This window comes from Danio aesculapii, chromosome 17 (assembly GCF_903798145.1).
Source record: "Danio aesculapii chromosome 17, fDanAes4.1, whole genome shotgun sequence".
NCBI lineage: Eukaryota > Metazoa > Chordata > Actinopteri > Cypriniformes > Danionidae > Danio > Danio aesculapii.
The window spans coordinates 51,825,305-51,839,844 of NC_079451.1; the positions used below are offsets into that span (position 1 = coordinate 51,825,305).

The following is a 14,540-nucleotide window of genomic DNA, read 5'->3' on the forward strand; positions in this document are numbered from 1 at the left end:
TTAGCATAAAGTAATCTAAATGTAATCCAAAAGTTGTCATATTACATTGGCATAAAGAAATCTAAATGTAATCAGAAAGCTGTCAGTTTGTGTTAGCATAAAGTAATCTAAATGCAATCCAAAAGCAGACATTACATTAGCATAAAGTAATGTAATGCAATCCAAAAGCAATCAGATTACATTAACATCATGTAATCTAAATGTAATCCAAAAGTTGTAATAAAACATTAGCATAAAGCAATTACATTAAACATTACTGGTGGACGAAAAAACAGAACTCATGCATCATATTATACTGATTGTCAATTAAATTGTAAAATACCTCGTGTTTTTCTGGAAGCAGTTTCAGAAGCTGTTTCAAGGACTCGACATCAAACTTTGAACAATCTCCTTTCTGCACCATCGCCACAAAATCTTCATTGGAGCTGTTTGGGAATCAGCATAATCATCTTAAATGTCATGATAACCACAAACAAAACACACAGACACACCGAGGAATCCAAAACTTCTGCTCTCACCATCGAAACTGCTTCAGGAAGATGTTCAGGTTCAGATTTTTCTTGGCGTCAATAAAAGAAATCTGAAACAATGATACAATAATTATTTCATTCCTTATCTCTTCCTCTTCAAACTAAAATTGTTTACGTTGTATTTAAAACATCGAGTCAATCTATGTAATGCTCTAAAAATATTTCATCAGGTCAGTCTAGTGACATCTAGATAAACTGAAATCAATCAATAAATACGCACACATAGATACCTGCATACACCCACGTGCACACAAATAGCTATATTTACACAGATACATATATACACAGATTTGTGTGTATATGTATGTGTGTGTGTGTGAGAAACACAGTGGTGTGAAAGCGTTTGTCGCCTCACTGATTTCTTTTTTTTTTTTTTTGCATGTCACATTTTAATGTTTTAGATCAGGGGTGTCCAAACTCGGTCCTGGAGGGCCGATGTCCTGCATATTTTAGTTCCAACCCCAATTAAACACACCTGAACCAGCTAATCAAGCTCTTTTTAGATATACAAGAAACTTCCAAGGAGGCGTGTTGAAGGAAGTTGGAGCTAAACTATGCAGGACACCGGCCCTCCAGGACCGAGTTTGGACACCCCTGTTTTAGATCATCATCATTAGATGGTGTTAGATCACCATTTATTTAACAAATGGGAAAGACAATAACTGAGATCTACCAGTCTGGAAAAGTTTATGTAATTTCTGAAGCTTTGGGACTGCAGTGAACCACAGTGAGATGAACAGTGGAGAATCTTCCCAGGAGTGGCCAGCCGACTAAAATTACCCCAAGAGCGCAGCAGCACCTCATCCAAGAGGTCATAAAAGACCCACAATAACATCCAAAGAACTGCAGGCCTCAGTTAAGGTGAGTGTTCATGACTCCACCATAAGAAACTGGAAAAATTGTTGCATGGCAGAGCCTGAATGTGTTTACTTGCATTATCTTTGACTAAAGATAATTTGTTTGATGATCTGAACCATTAAAGTGTTGTAAAGATGAATAAAAAAAAAAAAAAAGAGAGGCCAAACACTTTCACACCACCACTTCAAGCATGACATGTTTCAACAAGTTATATTATAGTTAACTAAAACATCTGTGTATTTGAAACAAGTGTAATGTGTGTACCTCTTTAGGCTCCTTCTTGAGCGGTGCAGCTGGACTCTTGTCTTTGGGTTCAGACACAGGCAGACAGAAGAGCTGCTCGATGCTGCTGTAGTTTGGCTCCAGAGGAGACTCGCTCGGAACCGACGCCCACATCGATGGACCATCTACACACACACACACACACACACACACACACACCCACATGGTACAGATTTACACGCAAGAACTCACACAAGGATCTGATCACCACGACATAGCTTCAACATTCATTTTCAAACCGGAAGAACGAATTTGCTCGAAATAACAAAACAACAACAACCAATTTTCACTTGTTAGCCTAATAAATGTGTCCTAATAGTGTTTTTAGCAGCATGGGACACATATGACTGTAAACATCTCAAAACATGTGTTCTGGTGTTACGTGACCCTTTAAATTTTAAGTATTGATTGGTACCGCACTCAGTACTTTTGACAACCTTACTCCATGGACGTATTGGTTCATGAAACCCATCGCCCAGTCATTAAAATATGTTTGGCTGTGTGAACTCTCACCAGTAACCGCTCTGGAATTGAGCTTCTGCCAGTTGAGCTTCTTCATCCTGAGTGTTGGGTAGGGGCCGCTTCTCACAGGAGCGCTGGAGTAATGACCGACCGGGTGAAACCTCTGGGCCACGATCACATCACCCATACCAGGGGGAGGAAGAGGAGGCGGAGCTCCCATACCAGGCAGTGGAGGAGGAGGCGGAGCTCCAAATGCTGGAGGCGGACCTCCCATACCAGGCAGAGGAGGTGGAGGAGGTGGAGCTCCAAATCCTAGAGGGAGAGGAGGAGATGGAGCTGTTAAACACTATAGCCAAGATTGCCGCCAGCCATTATAAACTAGCCTAGAGCGCCGTCTGCTGTTCCAAACTAGCCTAGAGCGCCGTCTGCTGTTCCAAACTAGCCTAGAGCGCCGTCTGCTGTTCCAAACTAGCCTAGAGCGCCGTCTGCTGTTCCAAACTAGCCTAGAGCGCCGTCTGCTGTTCCAAACTAGCCTAGAGCGCCGTCTGCTGTTCCAAACTAGCCTAGAGCGCCGTCTGCTGTTCAAAACCAGCCTAGAGCGCCATCTGCTGTTCAAAACTAGCCTAGATTGCCTTCTGCTGTTATAAATTAGCCTAGATTGCCGGCTGCTGTTATAAACTAGCCTAGAGCACAGTCTGCTGTTCAAAACCAGCCTATATTGCAGTCTGCTGTTATAAACTAGCCTAGAGCGTTGTCTTCTGTTATAAACTAGCCTCGAGCACCGTCTGCTGTTCAAAACCAGCCTAGAGTGCAGTCTGCTGTTATAAACTAGCCTAGAGCGTCGCCTGCTGTTATAAACCAGCCTAGAGCACCGTCTGTTGTTCGAAACCAGCCAAGAGCGCTGTCCAGGGGCGTAACAGCCATTTTAAAAGTGGGGGGGACAGCTGTATGGTCACCCAAAAATGATTAATGATTTATTAGCAATAAAGTTTATTTAATAAACTTTTAACCAAAATTCTAAAATAATTACAAAATATTAATAATAACAATAAATAAACAGAAGCACACACATTTAAATTAAGCATTACTCTGTGTGAAAATATTTTTAAATACTACAATTCAATTGCAAAATTGCAAGTTGATAATACACATACAGTATAACGTGAGATGGACATCGCCATGTGTACTTGTCTCCGATGCGTCATTCATAAAAGCAGAACACGCAGGATTCAACACGTAAATTCACCAAATACATGCCAGTAAGTGGCTGGTGAACTTAGAGAGGAGTAGATTCAACTTTATAGTTACTTTCAGTATGTGTATCTGATATGATTAAAACACATCCGCAAATTATATTTGAATGGATTGTTAGACTTCCTTGTGTGTTTTACAAACGCTAAAGTTCTTGCTTTACTAGTACTTGTGTGTATTTACATGTCTAAATCATAAATTAAGCAATAGGCCAGAAAAAAGGCTGCATAATTGTGATAATATGACACGTCTTTCTCAGCAGAGTTAAGTTGGTCTTGTTTTCAGAAAAAGAAAAAAGAAAAAAAGAAGCACTTTTCCGACGGTCCCTTACTGAGAGATTAGGTCAGCTGCTCAAGCAGTGTTTGTAATAGAGCGAAAAAAGACAGCTGTGAAACATAACCAGCTTTGTCTTTTTGTAGGGAATACAGTTTAGATCTTTTTAGGGTTAGAGGTTTTTTTTAGTTAATGCCGTCCGTCACTGAATGTGTCAGGAATACCGAAAACAAAACCAACGTAACCCCGCTGTCTTTCTCTGGCTCAGCGCTAGACAAGACACCAGCACCAGGGACTTTACGGTTCTCACTTCGAAACGGAACAAAAGTAGGATTCTGTAACGTTAGTGATTTACCGTGATTTACCCAGCTGTAGCTGTTGCTCCCTTCCGCGTCATCCCTGTCTTTGACTGCAAAGTGAATGAATGAAGCTCGTGGCAGACGCTCAAGAGATTCGCGCTGTGATCGGCTGAGTGATCGTTCACTCAAATCAAGTAACAAATCAGAGAACACGTGCGGCCGCTAGGTCAAATAAAACGTGTGGGCCAGTCGGGGGACAGCGTGTTTCCAAAAAGTGAGGGGGACGTGTCCCCCCTCGTCCCCCCCGGTTGCTTCGCCCCTGGTGCTGTCTGCTGTTATAAACTAGCCTAGAGCAGTCTGCTGTTCAAAACTAGCCTAGAGAGCCATCTGCTGTTATAAACCAGCCTAGAGCTTGGCCTGCTGTTATAAACTAGCCTAGAACACCGTCTGCTGTTCGAAACTAGCCCAGAGCACTGTCTGCTGTTATAAACTAGCCCAGAGCACTGTCTGCTGTTATAAACTAGCCTAGAGCACAGTCTGCTGTTCGAAACCAGCCTAAAGTGCAGTCTGCTATTATAAACTAGCCTAGTGGTAAACTAACCTAGAGTGCCATCTGCTGTTAAACACTAGCCTAAAGCAACATCTTCTGTTATAAACAATTCCAGAGCGCCATCTGTTGTTCAAAACTATCCTGGAGCACCGTCTGCTGTTAAACACTAGCCAAAACTAGTCTCTAGAACCTAGAGGCAGAGCTATAAATCCTGAAGAAAAAAAAGGCGGAGCACCCATACCAGGCAGCGGAGGAGGAGGCGGAGCTCCAAATCCTGGAAGAGGAGGTGGAGGAGGTGGAGCTCCAAATCCAAGAAAAGAAGGTGGAGGAGGTGGAGCTCCAAATCCTGGGAGAGGAGGTGGAGGAGGTGGAGCTCCAAATCCAGGAAAAGGAGGTGGAGGAGGCGGAGCTCCAAATCCTGGGAGAGGAGGTGGAGGAGGTGGTGCTCCAAATCCTGGGAAAGGAGAAGCAGCTCCCAATCCAGGTAGAGGAGGTGGGGGAGGTGGTGGTGGTGGAGGTGCAGGCATCCCTGCTCCAGGTAAAAGCGGTGGTGGTGGAGGTGGAGTTCCAGCAGGAATCCTGCTTGAAGGAGAAGGTGGTGGAGGAGGAGTAGAGGTGGTGTTTGTGGAGGTGCGGGGTGGTTCTTTTTTGGCTGATCCACAAGAACAGGCCAGTTTCTCGTCTTTGGCCTCGGTCTGAATGGCTTGATTCTTTCTTTTGAGCTGAAAATTGTCGACCTCATTAGAGCCTTTAGAGGATTCCTTAGCGAAGACCAGACGCTGCAGGATCTTCTCACACGAATCCATCTCAGCTGAACAAATGAACAATTAGGTGAGCAAGTAAATAGATATTTAAAAAAGTTTAACTAAACAAAAACAGGTAAAATCAAAAGCTAAGCTAGTCTAGAGCGCCGTCTGCTGTTCAGAACTAGCCTAGAGCGCCATCTGCTGTACAAAACTAGCCTAGAGCACCGTCTGCTGTTATATACTAGTCTAGAGCGCTGTCTGCTGTTCAAAACTAGCCTAGAGCACAGTCTGCTGTTCAAAACTAGTCTAGAGCACCGTCTGCTGTTATATACTAGCCTAGAGCGCTGTCTGCTGTTAACATTAGCCTAGAGCACCATCGGCTGTTTGAAACTAGCCTAGAGCACCATCTGCGGTTCAAAACTAGCCTAGAGCGCCATTTGCTGTTTAAAATTAGCTTAGATCGCCATTTGCTGTTGAACATTAGCCTAGAGCGCCATTTGCTGTTTAAAATTAGCTTAGATCGCCATTTGCTGTTGGACATTAGCCTAGAGCGCCATCTGCTGTTTAAAGCTAGCCTAGAGTGCAGTCTGCTGTTCAAAACTAGCCTAGAGCACCATCTGCTGTTATAAACTAGCCTAGATCGCCATCTGCTGTTCAAAACTAGCATAGAGCGCATCTGCTTTTGAAAACTAGCCTACAGCGCCATCTACTGTAATAAACTAGCCTAAAGCACAGTCTACTGTTAAAAACTAGCCTAAATCGCCTTCTACTGTTAGAAACTAATCTCAGAATCAATTTAAGACAGAAAAATAAAGATAAATAATGATAATAATAATAATAATAATAATAATAATAATAATAATAATAATAAATTCAGAAAAGCTCAGAATGGATTTCTTGATGGATTTATAGCAATAACTCGATAAAGAGAGCTTACTTCTGAACTGCAAAATGAGGTAAATATTTTACTTTTCACCCAAAACCATTTGCATGACAAACAGGCTAAAATATGACGTAAAGTTTGACATTGTGAGGGACTAGCAGGTAATGGAGTGAACTCACAGCTCTGAGCGATCAGTATGGCTCTGTTCGTGAGCGACTCCAGCGCCTGCCAGATATCAGATCTTTCTGGACCCAGGAGGAGCAGCGCCTGCAGGACTGACAACAACTGCAGAGACGTGGGAAAGCTGCTCACCTGCACAAAAACAACAACATCAGTGAGATAACATTACCCAAAAAAAGCCCTTATCAGTGCCTCCGGGATTTTGGTGTTTACCTTATTAAATAGTGCGGTAAAGACCTCCTGATGGTTACTCATGTCAATTCCTCCATAGAGCCTCAGCAGCTCGTCCTCATCCTCAGCCATGGCCTCTTCAAACGCCTCACACTGGATGATCAAGTCTTCATCATCCTCTTCTCTGAAACACACACACACACACACTTTAGTTGTGTGCTTAATTACTCACTCAGTGTGCATTTCTATTGACACCTTTTAAACAGTGTGTGCTGTTGGGGACATTTTCATCCACTTTGAGTCTTAATTTGGCCACAACTTTCTCTGCGTTTCAGCATATGCAATGATTTTTGCCAACAAATCTTAATCTGACACATATTTTGGCAAAATGGATGAAAAAAACCGCCAACTCAAATACACTGAGCAGATTTGGTTTGGGTTGGCTTTGGTTATGTTGGTGCTGTGTTTGCCTCATTGACTTCCATTATAAATCACATTTTTTGATTGCAAAGCCATGACAGCACATAATCATGCATTCCTGATTGTTGCTGGTTTTCCCTGTTGGGAAGAGCTAAAGTGGGTAACTTTTACTGTAAATCATAAGTTGCAGTCCAAAAAAAGGCTTAGTTTCTACCTTCCCTGCTGAAAAATCCATCTTAAACCAGCCTAGGCTGGTTGGCTGGTTTTAGCTGGTCGGCCAGCCTGGTTTTAGAGGAGTTTTGGTAATTTCCAAGCTGGTTTAAAGCCAGGTCTTCGATGGTCAGGCTGGAAAATGACCAGCTAAACCAGCTTGACCAGCCTGGTTTAAGCTGGACATAGCTGTTTTGGCTGGGCTCCCGGCCTGGCTAGGCTGGTCAAGCTGGTTTTAACTGGTCATCTCTCAGCCTGACCAGCTAAGACCAGGCTGGAAATGGCCAAAACCCCTCTAAAACCAGGTTGGTTGACCAGCTAATAGCAGCCAACCAGCCTAGGCTGATTTAAGCTGTTTTTTCAGTAGGGTTCTATATGGGGTATGGTGTGTGTGAGTGTGAGAGAGAAAGAGAGACCTTTGTGCAATCAAAATAATCCCCTCAGCTCTCAGAACATAAATGTATTTCTGCACACATATACACACGCACGCACGCACGCACGCACACACACACACACACACACTATAATCTGCTGTTTTACTGCACTGAACTCCATGTAAAAGACAGAATCTCTTCAGCACAGGCCTATCTAAAGGGTTAATGCTGATAACTGATGATCAACAGTAAAATGACATTGTCTCTCTTCCCAACAGGGAAAACCAGCTGCTATCAGGAATGCATGATTATATGCTGTCATGGCTTTACAATCAATAAACGTGATTATAATGGAGGTGAAAGGGGCACCAACATAACCAAAGGTATTATTTTTACAGCACACACAGGTTAAATTACAGCTGAATGCAATTAAAAGAAAATCTACTTCATGAAAAAAAACATTCAGAATCAAGTTCTATTACAGCTTGTCACAAACCAAAACCATGTTAGAAGTGTAGCAGTTAACATACTGTGTATATACACCTATGGTGTTAGTGGTCAAACGACCCATATATTTTAAATTCAAAATAAGACAATACAATGCCTTACTTAATACACACATATTTACAGTTTTACATGCTTTGGTCAGTAAAAATTGAGCAGCATTTTATGCACCATGCAGACTCAAGTAAGCAATATTCTATATCATAATGAGATAATGCATAATCTAAGACAGGGATGTCAAACTCAGTTCCTGGAGGGCTGCACAGTTTAGTTCCAGCCCTGCTTCAACACACTTACCTGTAGGTTTCAAACAAGACTGAATCAAGACTTAATTAGTTTGATCTGCTGTGTTTAATTAGGGTCGGAAGTAAACAGTGCAGGGCTGCGGCCCTCCAGGAATTGAGTTTGACATCCCTGATCTAAGACACTGTATTATGTGCTATATTTGGAACAAGGGTTGTGTTCTAAATAGCATTATTCCACACCACTCTGAGATGCATTCACTTATTTGTACAAAAAGTGAGAAAATAATGAAGTGAAGTGGATGTGTAAACTGAATTTGACAAATCAACACAATATAATCATGTTATATTGGAGCTCATCACAGACTAAAAGCATGTGAGAAATGTAATAATTCCCATACATTCCTACTGCGCTGATTGTCTGACCTTTATATTTTATATTAGTTCAGCTAATACTGATGTTTAAATTTCTTATTTATAAGTGTAGATATTTTCTTATAAGTAAACATTTGCTTTTTTCTAATTTTATATTTACATCATTTTCCCAAAACTAATAATAAACACTGACCTCATTCCTTTACATTTACCTAAAATTTGTTATACTAGCATATAAGTGTGTGTGTGTGTCTATATTATGTACGTGTATGCATATATGCAGGCATGTCTTGTGTGCGCATGTATGCGTTTATGTGCATATATAGATTTGTGTGCATAAGTATGTACGTTTATGCGTGCACGCACATGTATGCATGTGTATATGTATGCATGTGTGCATACATGCATCTATGTGTGTGTGTATGAATGTGCATATGTGTCTGTAATGTTTGTATGCATCAATGCGTATGTGTGCACATGTATGCATATATATGTGTGTATGTCTACATGCATGCATATGTATCCGTGTGTGTTTACGTATGCATATTGGTATATTTGTACATGCATGCATGCATCCTTGTTTGTATTTATGCATGGGTGTGCTTATACGTGTCTGTGTGCACATGTATGCATATAGGTATATGTGTACATGCATGGACAAGTATCTTTGTGTGTGTGTGTGTTTGTGTATATATATATATATATATATATATATATATATATATATATATGTGTGTGTGTGTGTGTGTGTGTGTGTATGCATATAGGTATAAGTGTACATTTCCACTTTAATCTTACATCTCGTTGGCGTTTGATTACCTACAATTTTAAATCCCCACAAGGCTTTTTTTTAAGTGTTGATTTTTACCAAACTGCATGAAAACCAAAGCAGGATCCCTAAATCTTTACCAAAACACATCTGTGTGTCAAAACCAAGCACGTCTCCCTAAATGAGAAGCCAGCATTTTAGCACAGCTTTTTAACCACCCCAAAACATCACCAGATTGAATGAACTAAATGAGCTCACCTTAGCTTTGACAGTAGTTGCAGTAGCTGTAATCCTGAAGGACAGAAAGAAATATATCATCCATAAATAAAGCATAAGTAAACCCTACTGCTGTGTGTTTGAATGCTCAGAGTTTGTCCTGAGCAGGAGACGTGTGCTAGTCTGATAACCAGGTGAACACAATTAGCACCTGATCACTTCAGTCTGCAAGTGCACACTAAACATACAACTCACACTAATACTGCAGTGTGCAACTAACCTGCTCCAAATACACCATGCAACAAAAATATTTTAGTTTTTTTTATTATTTTTTTATGCGATCAGAATGCAATTTAGACATTAGATATCATAGACAGAAAAACTAAATTAGATGACAGCAATGTAGTATAATAGTGTCTGAAAGATTGCATGGAGTTTTCATGCTATTTTTAATAAACAACAAGCACCATTTAAGATTTTACAAGTCCAGTGGTTCTTGAGAAATAAAATAAGAAACTTTTTACAAGATTTTTGTAATTGTTTTCACAGCAAAACACAAGAATTTAATGATAATTTAATAATAAATTTTGAGAAAAGCCCCAATTTTGCCATTCTAAGCAGCAAATATATATATACATACATATATATATATACATACATATATATATATATATATATATATATATATATATATATATACAGATATATATATATATATATATATATATATATATATATACAGATATATATATACATATACATATACAGATATACATATACATACAGATATATATATACATATACATATACAGATATACATACATATATATATATACATACATATATATATATATATATATATATATATATATATATATATATATATATATATATATATATATATATATATATATACAGATATATATATATACATATACATATACAGATATATATATATATATATACACATATTTATATACACATATACATATACATATGTATATACATACAGTTGTGGGCACAATTATTTACCCTCAAAATTTTTATTATTTTTATTTATATATTTATATATTTATTAAGGCAAGGAATTTTTCACAGTATTTCCTATAATATTTTTTCTTCTAGAGAAAGTTTTATTTCGGCTAGAATAAAAGCAGTTTTTAATAGTTTTAAAGCCATTTTATGGTCAATATTATTAGCCCCCTTCAGCAATATTAGTTTTGGATTGTCTCCAGAACAAACCACTGTTATACAATGACTTGCCTAATTACCCTAACTTTACCGTAATTAACCTAGTTAAGCCTTTAAATGTCACTTTAAGCTGAATACTATTGTCTTGAAGAATATCTAGTCAAATATTATGTGCTGTCGTCATGGCAAAGACAAAAGAAATCAGTGTATAGTTGAGCATACCAATGAACTCCTTGCGCATCTTGTCTCTCTGCTGCAGGCCGTCGGCGCTGAAGATCAGGGCGTTTATGACACTCAGAAGAGTCACCATGTAAGGCACATTATCAGTGGATTGAAGCTCATTCATGATCACACTGAAGCGATACTGCTGCGTCTTCACACACTGGCACACAAACACAACACACACACTTTATAGTGGATTTAATTCAGACACAATTTTAGTGCTAAAGCTAACATCAGTGATATAAAACAGAACAAAGTGCGGTAAATAAGCATTGAACATGTCACCATTTTTCTCAGTAAACATATTTCTAAAGGTGCCGTTGACGTGAAATTTTCCCCAGATGTTGATAACCAAAGAAATCCATATATGCAAAGAAAGCAAAACTAATTAGAACAAATGAAGTTCTGTGTAATAAAATGAAATGACCCAAGGAAAAGTATTGAACACATGAAGAAAGGGAGGTATATTTGGGCAGTGAAAGCCCAGACAGCAGCTGAAATCTCTCAGTAGTTCTTCAGCACTCCTCTACCCTTCCTCAGTGTAAATGAATATCAGCTGCTTCAGTCCAACATCTGCATTAGCAGGAGGATGAAGATGAAACCAGGCTGGACATTTCAGCAAGACAATGATCCAAAACACAGCCAAGGAGACTCTCAGATGCTTTCAGAGAAAGAAATATCAAGCTTTTTTAGGTCCACTTCATTTCTACTAATCTAGTTCATAACATTTTTCACACCACATGCAGTAACACTGATACAGTAAGTGATGAAATCCCATCACAAACACATTTGAGATGTGTGTTATCTGTCTGAACTGAGCACTTCAGATCCAAAAAAACTGACATACGTTTATCTGTGATGTAAATAAATAAATAAATAAATATGTGAAATTGTAACTATTTTTAAATATAAATATATTATTTATTTTTCATTCATTTACTTTTCAGCTTTATTAATCTGGGGTTGCCACAGCGGAATGAACCACCAACTTATCCAGCATATGTTTTACGCAGCGGATGCCCTTCCAGCTGCAACTCATGACTGGGAAAAAATAAATGAATATTTAATTTAATATAATTAAATATACTGTATAAGAGACTATACTACTGACTAAAAATTTTGTAGTTTAATTTGTAATCAGTCACAATGATTGGTATAACACAAAAGTAATCTAAATGTAATCAAAAAACAGTCAGATTACATTACATAAGTGTATAATTTATGAGATCATATTACTGGCTACATAGTTTCTCATATTAGCACAAAAGTAATCTAAATGTAATCCAAAAATAGTTTGATTACGTCGCATAAATGTGTAATCCAAAGCAGGTTGCACACTGGAAGTGCTGTTCGCCGCCGCGACACACCGCGCATATGACAGTTAAAAGTATCACACACCAGACGCGGACATTCGCATGATATTTAACATGAAACTAATCAGATGGTGCTCTGTGGCGCGGCAGAGAAATGAACAGTGTCTTAAGTCGTGGCTGGGCGCTGCGGACAGCTGCCGACTTGCGGCACCGGTGTGTGTGCCCTGATAGAAACCTATGATAAGAATTCTGAAATGTGTGGTGCTACGCGGCGCACCGCGGATCGGCGCTTCTGGTGTGCGACCTGCTCAAGAGATTATATTACTCACAATAAATATGGTCATGTAATTAGTAATTTACTGGTTCGCACAAAAGTAATCTAAATATAATCCAGTAGTTTTAATCCCGATTACATTACCGTAAATGTATAAGATAACAACTTGTATTTGACTACAAATTCTGCAATGTAATTTATAATTAGTAACTGATTTGTTAGCACAAAATAATCTAAACGTAATCCCAAAGTAGTCCGATTACATAACCATACATGTAAAATTTAACAGTATGTTAATGACAAAAAATTTGTCATGTAACTTGTAACTGACTGGTTTGCACAAAAGTAATCTAAATGTAATCCAAAAGTAGTCCAACTACGTTACCATAATTTTATAATCTAAAAGATTATATTATTACAACTTTTATAATGCAATTTGCAATTAGTAACTGCTGGGTTAGCGTAAAATAATCTAAATGTAATCCAAGTGTTCAGATCACATCACCATGAATGTAAAATCTAACAGTACATTACCATAAATGTATAATATAACAGTTTTATAACTGACTAATAATTTTGTCATGTAACTTGTAATTAGTAACTGACTGATTAGCACAAAAGTAATCTAAATGTAATCCAAAAGTAGTCCAATTATATTACCATAAATGTATAATCTAACAAATTATATTACTGACTACACATTTTGTCATGCAATTAGTAATTAGAAAGTGCTTGGTTAGCACAAAAATAATCTAAATGTAATCCAAAAGAAGTCAGATTACGTTATCATAATTTTTTTTAATCTAACACAGGTGTTCCCAAACTTTTCAGTCTGTGATCCCCAAAATTACAGTGCCAGCGACTCGCTACCCCCAATATCCTCCGAGGTGGTTATAGATATAAAAACCTTGCACACAACAGCGCAAACATACCAATAAGCCCAAGTCTATTCTTCATTTAATTTTGAAGAACGCCACTCGGAGACCATCCTCCATGTTTAGTTGTGGCCTGTATTTATTTTTAATGTATGTGAGTGCCGTAAATGTGTCAGACAGTTTAACCTGGAGCAATAAAATCAATGTGCTGTGTCTTTCATATAACGTAATCCCCACAGGGGTCACAAAAAAAATCAAAAGGCTGATGGCTTTTTATTTGCATGTTGTTTTTTTTAAACGTAACAATTAACTACAATTTTTTTCAGTAGGTTATGGATTAAATGTTGAAATATGGTAATTCTGAGTTCTGAGTAATAAAACAAAATAGTTTTTTGGAAATCACCAAGTGACCCCAAATCCCCCCCCCCCCCCCCCCGGGGGTTCATTACTAATTACATTTTTTGTTACTTAATATGTAATAAAAAATAGATTAGCTAGCACAAAAGTAATCTAAATGTAATTCAAAAGTATTCAGATTACCATAAATGTATATACTACTGACTAGAAATTTTGCCCTGTAATTAGGAACTGATTGGTTAGCACAAAAATAATCTAAATGTAATCCAAAAACAGTCTGATTATGTCACTATAAATGAATAATATAACAAATTTTATTACTTACTACACATTTTGTTATTTAATATGAAATTTATAACTTATTGTACAGCACAAAAGTAATCTAAATGTAATCCAAAAGTATTCAGATTACATTACCATAAATGTATAATCTAAATTTTTATTACTATCTATTAATTTTGTTATGTAAATTGTAATTAGTAACTGATTGATTAACGCAAAAGTAATCTAGATGTAATCCAAAAGTAGTCCAATTACATTACCATCAATGTATAATCTAAAGATTATTTTTCTTACTACAAATTTTGTCATTTAATATGCAATTAGTAATGGATTGGTTAGCACAAAAGTAATCTAAATGTAATCCAAAATCAGATTACATTACTGTAAATGTATAATCTAACAAATTATATTACTGGCTACACATTTTGTCA

The 14,540-nt window shown here is 37.9% G+C and overlaps 1 protein-coding gene across 4 annotated transcripts in view; it reads right to left on the reverse strand.

The window, feature by feature from the left end:
- Positions 1–14,540, reverse strand: part of inf2 (inverted formin 2) — a 79,860-nt gene that overhangs the window by 35,016 nt on the left and 30,304 nt on the right. For 3 of the 4 annotated variants that reach the window (XM_056477693.1, XM_056477694.1, XM_056477692.1), the window contains exons 5-13: positions 11,009–11,168; positions 9,638–9,671; positions 6,528–6,669; positions 6,314–6,446; positions 4,747–5,316; positions 2,184–2,444; positions 1,653–1,795; positions 519–580; positions 323–425 (exon numbers count right to left, since the gene is read on the reverse strand). In XM_056477693.1, the coding sequence (XP_056333668.1) occupies positions 323–425; positions 519–580; positions 1,653–1,795; positions 2,184–2,444; positions 4,747–5,316; positions 6,314–6,446; positions 6,528–6,669; positions 9,638–9,671; positions 11,009–11,168 (1,608 nt within the window). The remainder of the gene's footprint in view (positions 1–322; positions 426–518; positions 581–1,652; positions 1,796–2,183; positions 2,445–4,746; positions 5,317–6,313; positions 6,447–6,527; positions 6,670–9,637; positions 9,672–11,008; positions 11,169–14,540) is intronic. The other variant, XM_056477695.1, reaches the window with a different exon arrangement.